We start from the raw sequence: 19,324 nt of genomic DNA on the forward strand, positions 1-19,324 counted from the left end.
CCTGGCTGATGTTAGACATGTTCTCTGTGACTATTTTAGTGGGTTGTCCTGAATTGGAAGTGCTGTAGAATTTCCTCTTGTTTGCCCTTTACTTAGTTTAGATCTAGAATGTATAGAAATCTGTTCCCACGTTGCAGTTCTGATAATCTGCAGTCTTTTGATCCAATTGTTTTTTCAAGATTCTTGTTGCTGATGAGGATAATAATTTCTGTACCATCCAGTTGCTTAATCTTCTGCTGTTTGTGCTACCTTCCAAACTATTTATGCCTTTCATCCCCAATCATTCCCTCCACTAAAGCAGATGAATCCCTGAAGATAAGAACAAAAATTTCTCTTAATCTAATTCATTATGAATTTACTCTTCTGCTTCGTAAACTTCAGGATTCCTTAGTTATTTTTAAGAATACCCAGCACCACACCTGAATCAGATGAAAAAGAAAAAAAAACCCTGTATATTGTGAACATACCAGTGACATCTCATTTCAATCCCCAGTCTGACATGGGTTTCATAAACAGATACTATATAGTGTGTTAGACAAGACAGCAACAGTCTGCATAGCTTAATATTCTGTCACCACCTGTCATGGCCTTGGACTCAGACAGAGTCCGAAGAAGCTTCTCTAGCTGAACCAGTTGAATGCCAGCCTCAGGAGACACTGAGCCAGGAATCCCTGAGGCTGATCAAACACAGGCAGCATCAGAACAGCCAGATGATGAGGTGCAGCCTCCAAGCCCTTGGACTTGGTGAGTAGAGCAGAGATCAGAGCAAAGATGTTCAGTGAGGCCCCTTGCCAAGCAAGGACAGGTGTCCCTTAAATACAGCTGGCTTCAACCTTATTTAAGAGGCAGTTTTGACTTACGTTTCCTTGTCGGAAACAACTGTCTGATTTCCTGTATCTGGTGTATTGTTGCCTTCTGCTCATGTAAGAAACCTGAAACTCTGACCCTTGGACTAGCTGACGAACCTTGCTTGGCTCTCTGAACTTCGGATTGAAATTTGACTACTCTTCTGCATATTCTTGTGGATAGTGAAACTACACAGGCAAGCCTTAGCTTCAGAGACTCTGATTTATGCTCCTTTGATTGTCTGCTCATCCTTGAGTAAATTACTTACCATTACCTAGCAACTCTGTGTGTGTGTTTGAAACCTGAAACAGGACACTACCTTCAGAAGTTGATCTATCAAGTGTAGCTGCACTATAGCAAAATCTTTCTATTCCCATATGAGATGTGAATGAACACAAGCCTTTCTTAAATTGTGGTATCAGATTAGGGAAAACCTTGCTTAGGGGTGTGTACTTGGAGTGTTCTCCCTGTCACCTTCCCTCTTGGACCATCGGTGCTTTTTTCCTTATTCAATTTCTTTAGATTTTATTTTTGGCTTTAGTTATTACTTTGGAATTGTTTTATTAGATGTCTTGAATTCAACTGTACACTTAATATACTTAGGGTCAACAGATAGTATTTATACTGAATATTCTTACTGTTATTCTCTCTTTTATAGAGAACTTGCATTCCCATTTACTGCAAATACACTTTCTACAATATGTGTCCCTATCAGACACAAGGTCGAGATCATGGAACTGATGTCTTCTTTAAGGATACCAATGTGATTCTTGTAGGAACAATAGAACCTGGAAAATTGAGTGAATACCTGAGAGGTCCACCTTTGGAAATTGAAGTTCATGACCGAGACAGGAAAATGGAAGATAGCAAGATGAAGCCATCTTTGTTTGGAGAGGAACCAGGAGACAGCAAGATAAGTGACTTAAGCACTGTTACTTCGAGATACATGGCCCAGAATCCCATTACAGCCACAGAAGGTGTTTGGAACCCATATGGAGTAGCTAAAATCAACCTGAGTGATTTACTACTAGGTGAAAAGACCTTGAATTTTTATGCACAAATTCACAACTGCTCAATTCAAGATACATCTCTATCCGAAGGAAAAAACACCAGCCCGAAGACTAAGAAAACAGATGAATCTCAAGATGTTCAGTTTCCAATGAGGCATTATGTAAATGCAGAATCATATCTTAAAGTGAGAGTTGAAATAAGCATACCATTAGGTCCCGCAGAGGAAGAAGGGGATGCTGTTGCTGCACATTGTCCATATGGCTGCATCATTTATCTTTTTGATTATAATAATACTTCGCTCTTACATTATTTGATGCAAGAGATTACAGAAATTAATGCAGAGGCTTTTCTGTTTGATTCCTATTCCACAGATGTAACTCAAAAATCTCTTAATACTTTGAAACTGAATCAGAAACTTTCCTTGGAAGAGATTTCTCAGCTAGATATTATTACTGGATTTCACATAATAGATGGGTCCATTCACCTTTTTATCCTGGAAGGTTTCAGGAATAAAGCACTCAAGAGGTTGTGGAATAAAAAGATTGATAGGTAATCAACACCATTTTACTATTTAAATTACTTTTCTCTGTGTTATCTACTTCTGAAGGCAATTTACAAGATGCATCCTAATAGAAAGTAGAAAAAGTAGTTGCTTTTGTTTCCTCTCTCCTCTCTGTCAAGGAGGGAGGGGGAGCAGTCTCTCACATCTCCTGATCATGAGAATCCTGCCTGTGCCACCATCTTCAAACTGAAATAATGATAATTATTATTTATTTTTTATGCCACCCAACTCCCAGTGACTCTATTAATCAATAACAGTGAGAAAATTCAGAATTCGTATCAACAGGCCTGGGGTTCTCCAAATGCCCAGCCTGTGAACATTTAATAGGTGACCATTTCATAGATTTATAAATAGAAGTACTAGATTTTACCTCCTTAGACTGTGGCTGGAATGCACCCTGATATTTTAAAAAAGTAATTGTGCATGCTGAACCAGTACATTGGAATGAAAGCTAAGTCTGAACATTAAAAAAAAAAAACATTAGTGTCATGGAAATTGGTAGCTTTCTTTATATAGCATGCTCATTTGGGTACAAGAGACAGGAATTTTGAATACATGCAGGAAGAACGGATAATTGAGGATGCTGTCACATTTAGAATTCCTGGGATAGATAGATAGATTTGAGTTATTTGGATATTTTGAATATCAAAACCAATTAAGATTACAAAAATAATAAGAGAAATTATTGTAGCACTATTTAGTAGTGGCTCTTTCTCTTTTTTGTGTATTAGGAATCCACTGTAGCCAAATCACATTTTCTTAAGAATGGTGGAATTCTTAAGTTTGACATTGAATTGCAATTGCTGAATCTTGGGTGCAAACTCAGCAAGATGCTATTTTATAGAGTTAGCAATTATATCCATTACTTTTTGAAAGCAAATACTAGGCATCAAGGGACCTGATGTAGTTCAGGATTCAGATGGGGGTGGATAGGGAGCCCACAGTTCTCCCCTGCTCCCCATAGCTTCAGTCGAAACTGGCACCCTTCACTGAGTTGGGATTGCCTGCCAGAATACCCAGCCAGTCGGGAGGAACAAGAGCGTTATAAAGCTGTACTATTTTCTTATCTATAGCACATTGGATTAAAACTTTTGTGTTGCAGTTAAGGGGAAATGCTTCTATTTTACCATTAGTCATCCTCTACCTAAAAGAATATAAAATGTTTAGAACATTTTTTTGACACTGAGTTCTATATTTTGTACTTCTACAGCACACAATGGCTGCTTTTAACCTTTCTCTGCTAATCCACAAAGAAAATAGAAGTATACCAATATGAGTTTAAACTTAGTTGCTTGTATGTATTCCATTATGTCCATCCTTTAGAGCTGACTATAGTGTTTGCCACTTGCTAGTTTGTAAAAATGTTTTTAAAATATTTTAAGTGTATGATATGAATACTTGATGTTTAGATCATTGCCCCCCTTTTGCAGGGGTTACTAATGGTAGTTCATTTGCACAATTCAGAGAAAGATAAATGCATTTAAGTTCCTCAAAGCCAAAGGCAAGCAGTTAGACCAGCCTTTGCTATCCTGTTAGATTAGAACTTTACAGTGGAAGACTGAATTAAGCCACAGAGGAAAAAGCTAGCTTTCTCCTACTGGGGGTATGATGTTCTTATTGTGCAGGGCCAGGAGATATTCAGTGAAGCTGAAATATTTACTTAACTGGGATAGTGTCAGCCCTTCAAGGTAGACCAGACTAGGAAACCAAAGTTATGCATGCCAGTACAGTACTATTTTTATTATAAGGTTACAGTAACAGAATCTTGCAAGTCTGAATGCCCCTCCCCCTTCCTCCCTTTATCTTCTTGAGAACTAGGGTTATGTCTGAGACGCTTTCTCAAATTACATTTCTGCCCCAGACTCAGATTTCTTTTATCTAACTGTTGCCTTGGCTGTGGCTCTTTCTCTTCCTCAAGGTTATTCCTACTGCCTGTTACAGGTCTCTGTTTAAAAAACAACAGAATGTCTCAAAACATACAGTGTATCGTTTAACGGGACCACAGTTATTTTTACTTGAATGTATTAAAGTGGCAAGGGCCATCATGTTCTCATTCATGCCCAAAGCTTCACATCTTACTTGCTTTTTGATGCACAGCTTTTGTTTTCACTCATGTGCAAATTTATGCATATTTACCTACCTAAAAGCCCCTTGAGTTCAGTAATATATGGATGCCAGCTAAATATGTATACAGTAGGAGTGAAAATAGCATTATCAGAAGTGCATAGATAGGAGTACTTTGCTGCATTTGTAGAATTAAAATGCAGTTCATTCCAACATAGCATTAGTGCAGTTCCAAGAAAGAAAGCTGAGCTGTTCAGGCAGGAGCTGAAGGACCTTATTTATAGTCTCACCTTTATTTCTGTAGCATGTTAAATCTGCTGAGTTTGGCAGTAGTTACATGTTAATTATTGCCGCAATCCTTTGCAAGCAGAGATCTAAACCTGCATATGAGTGGTGTGCTTAAAGCAGCTGAAAGGGTTCATAATTCTAAGTTGGCTTCAGTTTCCCCAGCTCAGCACACTGTATTCTCTTTTAGAGTATCTTTCAGAGGCCTGATCTCCCCAAATGAAGAGAAATGCATATTTCAGACCAGCAAACCATTGTTAGTGCTGTTCTTCCTTAGCGATGTTCTTTGAAAATACTGTGATTTATTCTGCTGAAATAACCCTAATAGGCAAATAGCTGGGATTTGCTTTGTCAGGAATGCCATTTGTGTCTTCTTTTGCTGCTTTTGCATGAAGAAGAGTTTTAGTGGAAAAGTTGTAGAAAACTGATATACAATGCAAAGATTTATTATTTATTTTGCAGGATTTGTGTCTGTGTTTTAAAAGTAAAACTCAACGCAAGAAATTAGGGATTTGTGGGTTAATATAGTTCTATTTCCTGTCTGTTACAGGATGCAGGAAACTAAACACGGCAGATTACAGATATTCTATAATTCACATTTGTCTTTTCACAAGCGCCTGTATATAGATCTTGAAGCTGTCCTGCTTCACATCCGTCTCTGCAAGCCACTGTCAAGTATCATGAAGCAGCCTTTGTTATACATCCGGGATATGGTTCCTCAGCCATGCTTTGAAGCTCTTTCCAGGTTACAGCTTTCTTAGATTTTGGCATACGAGTTACGAAGATTTGGAAGTTGAATGTGTTGAGGATAGATCTTGGTGGTAGGGTAGGGTCTGGCAGGGCTCAACATTTGTATCACCTCCCTTGCAGCCATGGGTCTGTCCCAAGTAGTCTGGGGCCTGAGTCACTTAGGTGGACATACAGTGGGCCTCGTTTTGTCTCCAAGTCATTGTCACCTACGATCAGATCACTTCCTGGTCCAGAAGAGATTTGTTGCCACCTGGAAGCTCTGTAGGGCAGAAGAACTGATTAGGATGCAATATTGTTAGTGCTATACCTGAAAAGGGTGGAGCAAGAATTCTGAAGATGATTTGACACATTGAAAAATAAACAGTGGACAATGTTTAATACAAACTTTCCAAAACTCAACTGGAGCTGCAACTTGGAGAAGTTCTAGACCTACCTGCAAAGGCACTAGGTTGAGGAAGGGAGTTTAAATAATCAAGTCTACCATCATGTATTGTTTCATATTCATTGTCAGTTTGAATGGTTTCACTGGTTTGATTGTTGGGCCAAAATAAACGGTTGCTATGTGATTTATTTATTAAGAGATATGCAAGCTGCTTTTCAGGGTGAATCAAATGGTTAAGGTGAAAAATGTAAATCAAACAGTAATAAAAATAAAGTCAAATTAATAGTTCCCTTATTTAAATGATAACACCTCACTTAAGTTGTTCATTCTTTCTCTCCACACTTTATTCTGTAGACTTGATTACATCTGCCACAGTAAGAAATTAAGGGAAGTGGTCCATTGCAGTCTCTTGCCCTCTGCAGAAATGATTACAGTCTTGAGTCAGGAGTTTGGGGTTCCCTTGACTAAAGCTGACCTGTTTGTACAGGAGCCCCCGGAGATCTTGTCATCAGTTGGTACAGTGAAAAAATATTCGCACATGAGGGAATACAGGTCCTCCTGTTTGGATAATTGTAATAAGAAGTATTTACTGAGAAAAATTGAACAAGAAAATCAGGGACCACAAGACTATATCCAGGTGGGTGAAGTGCAATAGTGAAAGGTTGCCTTAGAACAAGGGTAGACAACCTCTGCAGATTTTTTAAATGAACTTTTGGTCATGACGGCTGGGGCTGATCGCCAGATGCCCTTGTGTTTTATACCATACAGTTGCACGTACCACTGCTTCCCCAGTGTGCACGTCAGAGTCTGTGTGAAAGTACTTCCTACATTAAAATATCCACTGTAGGGAGATCTGACACAATAGGATTACACTTAAACACACTTTCCCCAAATGTCTGGAATAAGTTTGTGAATGATCTTTGTATTCAGTGAATCTGCTTTTGTGAGCAAATCCTATTCCAGCCATCAACTGTGTCATCCTATTTGGTCAGATATAAATTCAGAGGGTTGAGTTTCTAGTAATTGAAGGTTAAGCTACTGGTATTTTTGTTTGTATGGAAGCAACTCTGTCCTGAAAACTGTATTTTCTCAGAAAACAGATCATTTTGGGTTTGTGCTCGGCATAATGATGCTAGATCTGAAGATTCATAAAATGCCTGCTTAAAGGGAGAAGGTACATTCCATCACTTAGGCACACAAAGTTGTGTTTTAAAGTACTATCAAATGTTTATTGCAAATGTTTGAAGAATTGCTTTTAGGACTGTTTGTGATTTCTTTAACTTCTACCCATTTACTTCTAAAATGATATCACTAAGGAAATAATCTTGTATGAGGGATACAACTGAATTGCTATCTTTATTAAAACTGATTGGCTGCTAGCAGCCAACAAGACAATGTTAGTTCACAAATGGAATTGAGTTTCTACTTTTCAGTTACCTGCAGAATATTGCCTTTAAGATAGCATCTTAGGAAGTACTTTTTCAGAAAGTGGACAGAGAGGGAGAGGCTTAGTTTTGGTTTACTGTTCTAGTGCTTAATTGAAATATGTGTTATGTATCTGCCAGTCTAATTACTGATCTTCTGCAGAGTAGTTAATGTATGTTTCTTTGGGGGAATACATTCAAGGCTAGAATAATTTTACATGTTTACATGTCTTTCAGTCCAATATTGAGTATGTGAGCTTCCTCAGCGAAATGCTTGAAAGAGAAGTCCCAAGAACTGTCAGAGCTTTCCCTTTGAGTGAAAAAGCTATCTTTAACTATAGTTGTCAGACTCTGAATTCAGCAGAAATGGCAAAGCAGCTACTTCGCGAAGAAATGACACAGGCAAGAAAGCAAGATTTTTCTTTCTTCTTTAAAATATTTTTTCATGTTTTTCCTAGAAATCTAGATGGAACAGTCTAATAATCTAGGCATGTGGTACCAGGGCTGCCAAAATTCCAAATGCTCCTTGGACAGCAGCTGACAGCTGGACATTTATGGGCCTCTGGTGGTCCTCAGGGTTTGGGCAGCCTCAGTTAGCAGAGAGAGCAGAAAAATGTCTTGAGAAAAGGTGTACAGGTCGTTCCTGGGTTAAGAACACCCAGTTTAAGGACGACCCATAGTTAAGAATGGAGCCTATTGTAGCAAAATCCAAGTTAAATACACATTGGTTCAAGTTAAATACACAATGGTTTGAGTTAATTATACAATACTACTTATACAGTATTATGCAGTATTGTTCCGGCTTACATACAAATTTGACTTAAGGACAGACCTTGGGAATGGAACTCGTTCTTAAGCTGGGGACTACCTGTAATGAAAAGTAGTTCTCTGGGTATGAGATAAAAATAAGTAAGACTACCCATGTTAATCCATTAGATGCCTGCGTTTGTTCGTGAATGAAGGTGCTAAGCTTTGTTAACATCCTTTGTATTTATTTCAATGGATACAGAGCTCAGACAAGGGCACCCAAACCTGGTACTCTCCTGATAAGTTGGGACCATTAGTATCTTCTAGACATTTGGACTTTGTTGGTTGAGAAGTTTGGGGATTGTAGTATGAAGGACAGCAGGTTAGAGAAGACTGTTCTCTGCATTGCTCTAAGATGAATTCCATTAGAGTGGGGGGGATGTGATAAATATAATTATATGTATGCATTATTTTTTTTTAGATGCCAGGAAAAAGATTTGCTTATAATGAATATCTATCAGGTATGTTTGACCCAGTGGATGAAGACAGTATATTAAAGGAATCTGTTGAACACTCAAAGAAATTGTGGTTGTATCCTGGAGGGTTTGCAAATCCTGGATTTAAGAGCAGCATAGACTCCAACAAGCATCCCCGTATGCCTGATGAGGCACGACTGATGGAATTAAGAGAGGTAACTATGAATTTTAGGTTCCATCAACTTGTCATGTCTGTAAGCTACTAGGAACAGCATATTTCATCACCACAGCACTGTGAGGAAAATTCAAGAACTGATATTTGTCCCAGGTCAGGTTTATAAGCCGAATGCAGGAATGCAGACTTGAACCTCACTCCAGTGTTATTGGTAGATCTCTTTATTGTCTTGAGGACACCAAGCAAATTCCTGCAGACAGGCTGATCAACAGCATGTGCTTATTAGGTTATGCTTGATTTGTACCGATGCTATTGCTAAATTTAGTGTAGCGTTTTGAAATTTATAGTCCAATGCACATTTAGTAAGTCTGTCCTTGTTTCACTTATTCTTGAGAACAGGTTGCATTTAAAAAAAAATTACGATCTTACTTCTTCTGAATGGAAAGGTGGTATAGAAAAGTTTTAAAATAAACTTACTTCTAAAAGTACTGGTTAATGACTTAATCTTGGGGGCTGTATTATGTTTTGAACAGCTATACTTTGCAATGGATCTGAATCTTTTTTCACTTTAATTACTCCTTTAAGTGCAGGGATGTAGAAAAGGGAGTGACTTGCTGCTTCAATAAGCAAATCAATATTGGAATGAGGCCTAAATTTATAGTATTTCAGGTGTTTCCCTGAATACAGTTGTATGACTGAAGGATACCACTCTGTGCAGTATTGCAGCAGAAAGTGTATACAACAGAAAGGTGCATGGGTGTGTTAATGTAAGTGCTGCATTTCTTCTGGGTCTGAATCCAGGTAGCTCTTTTCATGTTATTTAATTTCAAAGTCTTCTGCAGATAGTAATATCTACAGATCCCATTACAATACAGTTGATATTGGAAATGAGATTTAGACTTGAATACTTTATCCCTTTTCCTAGGAAAAAGAGCCAGCGAACTCAGTATTTACTTCTGGTAAACATACCTAGGGTTATGCTGTTAAACATGTAGGAACAGCAATGAGACATCTCCGCTTCTAATCCATATTTCACTGCATGCATGATTATAGTTGCTCAGGACCAGTGGCTTGGTTTCTGGATCTCTCCATGAAAGATGAAAGATGTGGAAGATGCTGAAGATCCTCAAATTGAGGAGAGTTAGATTGCATTCACTCCTGTCCCCTGGGAGGGCGCAAACTGAACCTGGTAGCTGGAATGAGGCAGAGAATCTATGGGTGAAGAAGAAACAATTGATGTTGTTTTTAAAATTTTGGTTATTTTATCCAGTTTCTAATTGTTAGCTGCCCAGAGTCATGTGTATGAGATGGGCAGCCATATACATTTATTAAATAATGAATAAATATTTTTTCCCTTTTGTTCTTCTTGGACCATGTTACATGGTCCAATGTCTGAGGCACCTACAGGGGCGTCTGCTTGTGCATTTTCTTTCTCATCCCACACCCCAGATAGCAGCCATTCATTCTATTCAAAACTTTGTTTTTATCTTCTACAGAACAAAGAGCTCACTACTTACCACAGGTTTTCTAAAACGTTTCCTGAAAATAAGCACTTTGATCTGCATCAGGGTAATAGTCATTTCAAGGTTCTTTTTAGTATACAGAAATTAGTTATTCTAATTAGTCATTTCTGTTGTCCAAAGCATATTCTGACTTACGTAAATTTGATCAAAATCCATGCTCAGGGTACATGTGTATTAAAATGGTGTACAATTATAAATAGTGATAGAAAGACCTGATGGTATTTGACTGGTGTCCCAAAAAGCTTTGGATAGTACAGTTCAAATAGATTTCAGTGGTTATTTTGTTTTTAAAAGCTTTTTGCATAGTTCTGTCTTATCTGCTGGTTGCACCTGTTCCTGGATTGGCAGGCCCTGCTTACAGTCACTCATGTCCTAATTACCTCCAGATTGGACTACTGGATGGAGATTATCTATCTATCTATCTATCTATCTATCTATCTATCTATCTATCTATCTATCTATCTATCTATCTATCTATCTATCTATCTACCTACCTACCCACCCACCCACCCACCCACCCACCCACCCACCTACCTACCTACCTACTCTCATGTCTACCAAAAAAGGTTCAGGGAAAAGTAGTTAATATTAATTGGTTTTAAACTGCTTCAATTCACCAGACAAACAGCCTCTTCCAAACTTGAAAGGCATCCTAGATTCTTGTAGTCATTGGCACATTTTGCTTATTCCTTTTTTTTTTTTTTTTTTGGTAACAGCTTCTTCTGTTGTTATCAGCAAATATAATCTCCATTTGCAGGTAACAGTCGCTGGCAGTCAGTTATAAAATAATAATAATTTAAAAATTACAGTATTGGCATCGTTTAATACTTGTGCTAGCTGATTCTTTGTAACAAGCTTCAATGCAGGCAACCTTATTCTACTATTTTTGTGCTGTTCTAGATGCTCAGTTACTCTTTGTTTCAGTTCCTCTTGTGCTTTAGTTAGAGGGGTTTGTTCTTTCTGAGGAGAAGGCTCTACCATCTGAGCTACTTCTGGCAAGGCTTCGATTTCTTTCCTCTGGGTAGACCTTTGCAATTCTTCCAATTCTATTTCTGTGAATACTTTCTTTTGTGTTATAAATCAGTGTTGATCTGCTAGCCTCTGTTCTGTTATTTCTGATTCTGGATGTTGTTCTTTCCAGAACTGGTGCATTCTTTTCAGATATCTTCTTCTCATTGAACTTGATTTGTAATAGCAAATCATTATTTCTTTGTTTTCAGTCTTTGTATATTTTCAGCAGGTAAGCAACTTTTCTTCCAGTAGTTCTGCAGCTGCTGGCCCTGGTTGCTCAGCCAACAGTCCTGAGTCCTGTAGCCCACTTCTCACCAGATGTCCAGGAACTAGAACACCTAGTGCGGTCCTTGTTGACCCGGCAACAACCGATTCAGTATGGGTGTCTGTAAATTACGTCTCACCATATTGTTTATGGGAGAGACACTCTCAGTCTGGCTGCTCTGATGAGACCTGTCTGGTATGGTTGAACCCCTGGCATAGCTCTCATCCTCCTTGGAGCACGCAAGCCCCACAACCATGTCAAGGTAGTGCCTCACTGGGGGTGATGATGATGATGATGATAATAATACCACCATCGCCATTGACAAAATCACCAGTCAGTTGCAAAAGGCAGCTTACATCCTGTGACCATACCTTTAATAGTCATAAACAGAATAAAAGTTTTAATTAAAAAAAAATATTCGTAAACAGCAACATCTGCCTATCCCAGGTCCTTGGGAAGGTGGACAAAAATGCCAAATCCAATCTAAACATCTGACTGTGTGACTGACAACAACAATCATAATAATACATTTTGGGGGAAAACACTTCTCATTTTATGGGGTAAATTGGGTAAATTCATATTGCTGTATGCATTTTCAGGACATTTACTATGCTTCCTTCCTTCCTTTAGAAATGGCAGGAGAATTTTTTCAATGCTAACATTATGAAGCCAGTGTTGGATCGGGATAGATGGAGATGGGACAAACGGGATATTGATTTTGAGCTTTACAAAAAACCTGTGTACAGAACCCTGGCTCCTGACACTCGTGGAGAAGGTATGTACTATATTCCATTCCAGGGCAGTTCTAGATACATAAATGGTTATGCTTTCCTACAAATACAAATCAGGTATAAGGATACAGAGAATATTTACCGGTCTGAATTTTACTGAAACTATTCAGTTTGGTCTGCAGCTAATTATATTAATCTAAATTCATTGAATAACCAACTGAGTATCACCAAAGAAACTTACACAGGCATGCTTTTTGAGAAGGGTAGTTTTTACTCACTCACCTCACCTAAAGGGCATTTCAACACCACCAGTTTTGTTGGTTATAAAGTGAAATGCCGTTATATATTACTGTGAGTGAGGGATGTGCTTTTCCAGGGACTCATCCTGTAGCATTGCTGTAGTGTTTGAAGGCGATATGAAGATTGTCATCATAGATCTCATAAAAAACAACTGCACCAGCGGTGCTAAAAGGCACGCAAAGCACTCCTCCGTTGAGGGGAATATTGATACTTTACACATCTGGCTTTACTTATGAGGAAGATAGAAGACTTTGTCTAATTAGTTGTAACGGCTGCATTTCTGACTTTTAAAACATATACTGAATAGGTAGGTAGGTAGGTAGGTAGGTAAAGGTCAGAATCAGTAGGTCTTTTTCCCTAAGGGTCTTGTGTTGTGTTAAACGGGGCCACAGGCTTTTGCATAAAGTAATTTCTTATACTGTATTAGGGTTTCTTACGTTTCTTATCTAACATAAGCAGATTATCGGTTTGTTCACTAAGATTTGGGGGGAAAATATGGGGCTATCAATATTGGAGCACACTCACATTTAATATATTATGTAGCCTTGCTGCTATTAATTTCTAGATCTTTTATAGCATCTCATATTTATGCTAGATCTTCCATAGCATGACAAGCTAATTCCAGAATTAGGCAAGAAATTCTATTAAAAGTTAATCAGAAGTGCATTAGTTAACAGAAACTTTCTTTAAAGTTAAGAATCTGATTGATGTTCTTCTTCCTTCTTTTCTGTGTCATTGTTTAATGGGCACATTTGAACAAAAGAGCCTAAGATACGAATACCTTGCAACACTGCACTGAAAGTTCATAGGTGCTGCCCGGCAACAGAGCTCATTTCTAGTGGACCCAAAGCCAGCTGCCAGCTAGCTCGCCTTCAGGGTCTTCTGAAGGATAAACCTGTCAAGTTATCTCTAAAGATGCAGGTAAAATCTAAAAATTGCAAACCTTTTATAAGCAGCTGTTTCCACTGTGTGTGTGCTTGTGTGTCATTTTAGATAATATGCTATATATGGATTTCATACATTTGACAAAATATTTTGTTTCTATCAGTAGCAGTGAGGTTGTTCAAAATTCTAGTTTAAACATGGCTCTGTTAATCAGGAACCATTATTTTTATCATCATCTGCAGAAATACTCCAAAGATGTTTCAGATAGATTGGGTGGCTATAATCTTATAACGTATTTAACTTTATGTTGAAGCTCTTAAGGAAAACTGTCTATTTAAATCAAGCAGCATTTTTGTAAAACCTGATCTTTCTTACTTTAGCCTCCTCCAGCTCTGGGAATTTTAGATAACATGGAAGAGAGCAGTCCCTGTAAAGGATTTGTTCCTGGGCCTGACGTTCACCACAGCTTGATGTCAAGCCACAATATTCCATGCTATGACAGGGCACACAATGTATTTAAAGCTCTGAAAGGAGCAGATTTCAGGTGCGTCATCCAACAGATAAGTAAATGGCAAAAGAACTTAGAATGTTTACTGAATGCGTATGATCTTGTATAGAATTACAGATGCTTTCTTCTCAATTAGTCCCAGCAGGATTTAGTCATGGGAACATTACAACAGAAGAGAAGAAATTTAAATCTGGCCCCTCCATAGTCCATTTAGCATCTGAGACAAGATGTGCCGGTCTAATGAAGTCCATGTAATCAATGCAAAACAGGCTCACAAGGCCAGGCTTTCGGAGGTCATTCTCTGGTGACCGTGAATCTTGGATATTCCAAGCCGTACAGTTATTAAGCAGGCATCTTTATTCCTTTTCTATTGACACACGTACACGTACACATATACATACATACATACATACATACATACATACATACATTTTTTATTCTAAATCACTGCATTTGTGATGGGAAAAATAAGAAAGCTCCCTTTATGGACTTTTTTCTGAAAATGGAAAAAAAATAACTTGTGATTTATGGATTTGATAATTAGAAAGGGTAGAATATGGAAAGAAGGGAGCCATGATGCAACCTTAAAGAGAGAGGATAAAATATAAATGCAGTTATATCTGCTGTAAAGAAGATTGGAAGCCGCTCCTTTATATCTTCTTTTTTCTTTTCTCTTTCTTTTCTCTCTATTTCTTTCTTATTTACTTATCACTTTTTTCTTTTACTTTTTAAAAATTGTACTGTTTTTATTCTGTAAATATGTCTTTAATAAAATTAATTAAAAAAAAAGAAAGCTTTGATGTATGTAAAAGTTCTCTTCTTTGGGAGAGAATTTACATCATCAATTCTCAAGCCAATACTTCATCTTGATTTTACACCATTCAAGTTAAACTCACATTATAGAAACTTGAATATTTAGCATTTTAATTGTTTTTAGACATATGTTTCTTCTAGTCTAATTGTTGGTGCCTTTTTCCAGACTAATTTGTCAGAAACATTCATATCATTACAAGAGATATCCCCCGCAGGATTCACATTTAAAGAATGTCATCTTAGCAGCGGATAACACAGAGAATGCAGGTAATGTGGGAAATGGTAATTATAGGCAGTGTATCTGTAAAACAGTGGGTAAAAAGGTGCTGTATCCCAGAAATCTACTGGTAATTTATTTACAGGTAGTCCTCAGGTTATGATGATAATTGGGACTGGAATTTCTGTCCCTAAACGATGCAGTTGTAAAGCGTGACGTCACGTGACCGTGCTTAGTGATGGCAATACTGACAGTCCCTGTTGTGGTCGTTAAGTGTGGACCATGAGTCATTAAGTGAGGACCATGAGTCATTGTGAGTTGCATAAGCTGCGACTTGCAACTTCCTGTCAGCTTCCAGCAAGCAAAATCAGTGGGGAAGCCAGCAGGAAGTTGCAAGGTGTGGTCACAAGCCTTTCCTTCTTAGGTGGCTCATAAGCAGGCTGGTGAGTGAGAGCTATGGGCAGGCAGGTGAGCATGTGGGTGGGTGCTATGCATAGGCACGAATATGTGCGGGCCAGTGGATGCTATGAGCAGGTGCAAGTGTGGGTGCGTGCTGCAGGTGGATGCACAGGTAGGTGCTGTGGGTGGGCGCAAGTGCAGGTACAAGATGTACTCTTGCCACCTGGGGGATCCTTGGGAGAAAAAGTAGCAGGAGCGGGAGTGATTTGCAGGAATGACTTGCAGCTTCCTGCTGGCTTCCCCATTGACTTTGGTTGTGGGAAGCCAGCAGGGAAGGCTGCAAATGGCAATCATGTGACCATGGGACACTGCAACCATCATAATGTGAGCTGGTTGCCAAGCGCCCGAATCACAATCACATGACTATGGGGACACTGTGATGGCCACAACTTTGAGGACCAGTCGTAAGTCCCCCTTGTTCAGCACCATCGTATCTTTGAATGGTTGCTGAACAAATGGATGTAAACCAAGGACTACCTATATTTATTTTTGCTTCTGTTTGTATTCTTAGGTATGTAACCACCTATCTTAGAAAACAAACAAATCTGGAAATATGCAGACTTTGCCTGAGTCAGCAGGGAAAGAGTGTCAATGCATTTTCAGTTGTTAAACATCAGAGTAAGAAGGTGTTCTTGAAATTTGAGAACTGATCATATGCTGAGATAACATATAACTGTTGGTTATTGAGGTTGTGAAATTTATCCTGATTAATAGCTCAGATTTTCTTCAAATGTTCACCCATTTACTCTGGACCAGCAGAAACAGGCCCATCAGAACTTTTGCATGGCTAATACCAGCCTCTCATTTGCATGGCCTCTGTTTGTCTGGGAGGTGAAATGTCTGAAGAGCTGGCTAGAATGCCACTGGAGGAACATGAAGAGTGAATCTGCCAAATGCGTGTATAAGCCCACGTTGGGGCCTGTATTGTAGCAATGAGGATGGCATTGCATCTGCGTATCATCCAGTAGCCTTTCTTAAGGTGATCCAGATACCTTTTGGGAAGGAAAGGGAGGAACAATATTGGTAGTGCCACTGTAAGAAATATTTTAGGCATCTCATGGCAAAATTACTCAGACCCATTCAGAGTACACTTCCAGCTGGACAGATCCAACTGAGTTGATTGAGGATAGGTCATCCTTAGTTGTCTATGGAGAGTCTGAGTCTGAGTGTCAAAGAAATGAAGAAGATTCTCTGCACTGTTAGTGCCACCACCTGTATGTTGGATCTTTGTCCCTGTTAAAGATGCCTGGAGGGTGATCTGCACTTAGTTCTCCGATGGTGAATTCACCTTTGAGTCATCTGATAGTTCCACCAGCTTTGAAGGAGGCAGTGGTATATCCTCTCTTCCAGAAACCATTGCTTGACCCTGCAGATGCAAGATAATTTTCCACCAATCTCCAATTCCTCTGTGGGGGGAAGTTGTAGAGAAAGTGGGGGATTACAACTCTATAGAGGGCCCTGGATGAAACAGATTATCTGGACCATGTTTAGTTGGGACTTAGGACTGGGTACAGTGCTAAGACAGTATTGATAGTACTTGTGGATGACATCTGATGAGACAAGGATAAGGGTGGGTCTTTGTCCAACCTGAACTCTCAGTGGCGTCTGATGCCATGAATCATGGTATCCTTCTAAACTATCTCTAAAACCTGGGAGTGCTAGGCACTGGGTTGCAGTGGTTCTCCTCCTTACTTTAAGAGCAGTTTCAGTCAGTGTTGGTAAGGGAGAGTGAGCAAGAGTGAGTGTCCTGATTTATAGGTTTCTTCAGAGCTCTCCCCTTTTGTATCTAACAAGTACATGAGGTTATTGGACAACATTGCCTAGGAGCATGGGGTCAAAGTATCATCAATATGTGGATGAAACTGGTTGTGTATCTTGATCCCAGGCCAAATAAGTGATGCTATTGAGGTCATATCCTGATACTTGGAGATGTCTGATATTAGGATGGGGAGGAATACACTTGGGCTCAATCCTAATAGGACCAAATAGCTGTGGATACAATTACTCCCTGTTTTCAGGGATTTTTCAATATTAGTTATTGATTGGATTGCACTACCCCAGACAGAACTGTGTAATTTTGGGGTCTTCTTGGACTCTCACCCCATGCATGAGGAGCAAGTGGCAACCATAGGCAGGAGGGCCTTTGCACAGATACATCTGTTATGATAATTATGCCCTTTCCTAGTTTGGAAGGCTGTTTCTCACTGTCACTCATATCTTAGCCACCTCACATTTGTATTGCAATTCATTCTATATGGGGCTGCCCTTGAAGACCTTGTTGAAGCTACAGCTGGTCCAGAACACAGTGACATAAGAAGTCATGGATATAGCTCATTTCAGCAACATAACACTACTACTTTACAAGCTGCAGTAGTGCCCACTTGGGTTCCAGATGCAATTCAAGATACTGGCTTCACTTAAAAGTTCACTTCATGGTGTGGGGCCTGGGAACCTGAGACTACCACTCTTTGATGGTTTATGCCCATCTGGTAAACTCTAGCAGAGTCAGCATCCCATTGGCAAAACAGTGGCACCTTGTGAGATCCCAGTGATGGATTTTCTCTGTGGCTCCTATCCCATGGAATGGCATTCCCCCCTGAAATTCACATGGCCCCAACCCTGCTGGCCTTTAGGAAAGCCATTTGGCTCATCTAGCAGGCCCTGGAGTAGGGTAATTGGTAACCCCTGCTTGGTGAGCGTTATATGGTAGTTTGTTTCCCTGTTATATTTCCAATTGCTGTTGTGGATGTTTTCATTTTCTGTTTTAATTCTAATTACTTTCTATGCCATCTAGAGTTGCTTCAGTGATTGAGGTGGCTAATAAACTGATTAAAAGCCAAATACCCAATAGCTCCTCAATGCTTGCTTTGCTCATCAGATTCATCATCATTCTGGTACCATCTAGTTCCCAATCAGGGGTGTGTGTGACAAAATAAACATATGTGATGTGGGAATCTTGTGCGATTCGGAATGTGTGTGTATCTATGTATACACACACATACACGCACTAGAATACTTGAATGAATGAATGAATGAATGAATGAATGAATGAATGGATGAATGAATATTAAAAAAAAGAATCACCTCTCACCCCTGTGGGTGGTATGTGTCTTCCTCAAATCTCAGGTCCTCTACCAGAGGCCTGGGAGTTTGAGGGTTTTGTGCAGTATCTTAGCTGTTCCTAGCACTGTGCTCTTCTGGACAGAGAGCTCTGATGTTGTTCCTGGGATCTGTTGGAATCACTCTTCCAGCTTAGGAGTCACAGCCCTGAGTGCTCCTACCACCACTGGGACCATTTGGCCTTTACTTTCCACATCCTCTCTTAGTTCCTCCTTCAGGCCCTTGTACTTCTCCAGCTTTTCATACTCCTTCTTCCTGATGTTGCTGTCACTTGGCACTGCTACATCTATCACCACCACTGTCTTCTGGTCCTTCTCTACTAGCATGTCTGGCTGATTGGCCGGTACCTGCCTGTCTGTCTGGATCTGGAAGTCCCACAGGATCTTAGCCCTGTTATTTGCCATGATCTTCTGTGGAACCTCCCATCTGGACTTCAGAGGGTCTAGCCCATACACTGTGCAGATGTTCCTGTACACAATGCCAGCTACTTGGTTGTGCTGTTCAGTGTATGGTGTTCCTGCATCTTACACCCTGCCACTATGTGTTGGGCTGTCACTGAGGCCTCTCTGCACAGTCTGCGCCTTGGCTCATGTCTAGTGTGGTAGACCCCTACTTCTGGGAATCTGGTGCTTAGTGCTTGTTCTTGTGCTGCTATGATCAGTGCCTCAGTGCTGTCTTTTAGTCCAGCCCTTTCCAGCCACTGGTAGGATTTCCCAGTGTCAGCCACCTCAGCTATCTGTCAATGATCCCATGCAGGGTCTTGTCTTGCC

The 19,324-nt window shown here is 39.6% G+C and overlaps 2 protein-coding genes across 2 annotated transcripts in view; one reads left to right on the forward strand and one right to left on the reverse strand.

Moving 5' to 3' along the window:
- CFAP92 (cilia and flagella associated protein 92 (putative)) overlaps positions 1 to 15,109 on the forward strand; it is a 56,742-nt gene extending 41,633 nt beyond the window's left edge. Inside the window, 10 exon segments of the mRNA XM_088134689.1 lie at positions 1,505 to 2,406; positions 5,319 to 5,513; positions 6,255 to 6,537; positions 7,562 to 7,726; positions 8,553 to 8,762; positions 12,152 to 12,296; positions 13,316 to 13,473; positions 13,818 to 13,981; positions 14,925 to 15,036; positions 15,038 to 15,109. Coding sequence (XP_087990815.1) covers positions 1,505 to 2,406; positions 5,319 to 5,513; positions 6,255 to 6,537; positions 7,562 to 7,726; positions 8,553 to 8,762; positions 12,152 to 12,296; positions 13,316 to 13,473; positions 13,818 to 13,981; positions 14,925 to 15,036; positions 15,038 to 15,109 — 2,406 coding nt within the window.
- ACAD9 (acyl-CoA dehydrogenase family member 9) overlaps positions 14,392 to 19,324 on the reverse strand; it is a 31,872-nt gene continuing 26,939 nt past the window's right edge. Inside the window, exon 19 of the transcript XR_015794865.1 lies at positions 14,392 to 16,840. The gene's annotated coding sequence lies outside the window, so the exon portion shown is untranslated. The remainder of the gene's footprint in view (positions 16,841 to 19,324) is intronic.

The sequence above is a fragment of the Python bivittatus genome, unplaced genomic scaffold (assembly GCF_059951505.1).
Source record: "Python bivittatus isolate LINGU-HERP-01145 unplaced genomic scaffold, Pbiv_v1 ctg000080_np1212, whole genome shotgun sequence".
In the NCBI taxonomy this organism is placed as follows: domain Eukaryota; kingdom Metazoa; phylum Chordata; class Lepidosauria; order Squamata; family Pythonidae; genus Python; species Python bivittatus.